The sequence below is a fragment of the Loa loa genome (assembly GCF_000183805.2).
Source record: "Loa loa unplaced genomic scaffold supercont3.87, whole genome shotgun sequence".
Classification (NCBI taxonomy): Eukaryota; Metazoa; Nematoda; class Chromadorea; order Rhabditida; family Onchocercidae; genus Loa; species Loa loa.
This window is the reverse complement of record NW_018108267.1, coordinates 59,123-61,410: the sequence shown is the minus strand read 5'-3', so window position 1 is coordinate 61,410 and position 2,288 is coordinate 59,123. Positions and strand designations below refer to the sequence as shown.

The window sequence follows — 2,288 nt, the reverse complement described above, 5'->3', positions numbered from 1 at the left end:
TGTTGTTGTTGTTATTGTTGTTGTTGTTGCTGTTGTTGTTGTTGTTATTGTCGTTGTTATTGTTATTGTTGTTGTTGTTGTTGCTGTTGTTGTTGCTGTTGTTGTTGTTGTTGTTGTTGTTACTATAGCTGTAGGACTGAATAATATGCTTGTTTTGTAAGTATTCTTGCTAATTTTATAAGTTTAAGTAGTTAAGCATTTTATAAGCACCTTTCTTTTTGAAACAGGGAAAGGGATAGAAGGAAAGGAAATAAATTGGGAAATTTCTTGTTTCGATTAAGAAATAGCGGTCATTTTTATTTAATTAATTTTCACAACCATTCATCACTGAAATTTTATTTATATTTATTTGAGAAATTTTTTCAAATATCATGAAAATAAGAAAATGAAATTTCTAAAAAAAAAATGCGCAAATAAAATTAGTGATTTTGGAATTATTTGAATTTGTTAACAAGTTGACTGGAAATCAAATTCGAAATTTAATCAATCCTAAAGTCAATTCTGATTACTTCTAAATCAGAGAACCTTATGAAGGTTCTGGTTTTAAATTTTCGTAAATTTCTAATTGTGTTGTGTAAAACACTATTAGAAATGAAGCACTTCATCAGGTAATTTAAGTTAGAAAATTAGAAACGATTTTGAATTTAATTTTCAATCAATTTATTTTTTTTTTCAACCCAATAAAGTATAATTAACTATCATTTAATACAACTCTATCATGATCATATGATGATAAAAGTTCATAGTTACGGGTGGTTAACACACTAACTCTATTTATAATGATAAAGTTGCTGATAATAGTGATAATTGCAGTAATTAAAAATGATAACAGAAATGACGATGTATGTTTCATGCAAACCAGTTTTACTCTTCCACATCAATTTTCCCTTTATCTTTAAGTGGGAAAGATATATAGCCACTTCTTTTTTTTTTGTTTAAAAATATTTTTTAGCTTATCACAATCAATCAATCATACTGCGCGTTTTTCGGATGATAAAAAAGGAAAAAAATAACTTAAACAAAGTAATTACCAATCGAATTATATGGGAAGTTCAATTTTTGATGAATCGATTTCAATAGTATAACTTTATTGATTGATGAGAAAGTGAAAAAAAAATGTCACTTCCTGGAAAGTTGAAACTGATGAACTTTTCGAACTCATATTAGCTCTATTCTCTCCTCTAATCAAAGCTTTATATAAAAGCTTTTTTATCAGTGTAACATAAAAGAATGGTAGGAATTAGACTATAGTATTAAAAATTAAAAAAAATCAGATCAAAATTATAAAATATAAAGAATTACTTTAAATTTTGCAATAATTGAATCAAATTATTGAAATCCAGAAGTTTGAATTTAAATCTTAATTAAAATTGCAATAATTCTTTGCACATATATGATTATTATATCATTTCATGTCAACATTGATATCCGAGTTATTAATTCCTTAACTTTCATTTATTTTTGATAAGAATATTTTGCATTTACAGAATGATCTTTTGGCGAATATTTCTTTGGCTTGGGTTTATTGCATTTTATGTAAATGCAGGTGTTATTGGAACAATTCAGGGTATCACTGTGACAGGTCGACTTTCATGTGGCAATAAATCAGTACGAGATGTTGAAATACAACTTTGGGAAGAAGACAGCGATAAGTTTCTTTTTTATTTTTATCACATATAATGGGATCTTGTTCGTTGATAATTAAACGGATTAGTTATTAACCTTAAATAAATTTCATTTGAAATATTTAAATTATTTTAGGTGATCCTGATGATCTACTAAATTCTACCATATCTGATGCTAAAGGAAATTTCCAAGTATATGGTGAAGATAAGGAAGTAACTGCAATTGAACCTTATCTATCTATTGCGCACAATTGTGATAATGGTTACATCAATGAAGTCAGTTTTTGAAATTTGAATTTTTTCTTTAAACAACTTTAGAGTAAAGTAACTTTTGAGAATAAATAGTTGATGTTATCACTATTATCACTATTTATCACTTTCAGAAGTGCACAATCACTGATGAATATCCGATCCCAAAGGAGTTTATTGGTAAAACGTACAATATGTATATTGTAAGTCTAAGTATAATGGGGGCAAATCACAAGAAGAAATGCAACCAATAATCGATGATGGAGCGATCGATAATTGAAATAATTAAAAAAAACGAAAAAATTTTCTTTAAAATAAAAAAGAATGAGTGGAATATTATCAGTATTGAATTCATCAGTATCGAATATTATCAGTGATTGAATATTACCAGCATTGAATATTATCAGTATTGAA

The 2,288-nt window shown here is 26.7% G+C and overlaps 1 protein-coding gene across 1 annotated transcript in view; it reads left to right on the top strand.

Moving 5' to 3' along the window:
* Window positions 1–2,274, top strand: part of LOAG_14786 (hypothetical protein) — a 4,437-nt gene extending 2,163 nt beyond the window's left edge. The window contains exons 2-4 of the mRNA XM_020448856.1: window positions 1,488–1,582; window positions 1,762–1,901; window positions 2,009–2,274. Of these exons, the coding sequence (XP_020301028.1) occupies window positions 1,489–1,582; window positions 1,762–1,901; window positions 2,009–2,128 (354 nt within the window). The 5' untranslated portion in view covers window position 1,488 and the 3' untranslated portion in view covers window positions 2,129–2,274. The remainder of the gene's footprint in view (window positions 1–1,487; window positions 1,583–1,761; window positions 1,902–2,008) is intronic.
* The last annotated feature ends 14 nt before the right edge of the window (window positions 2,275–2,288 follow it).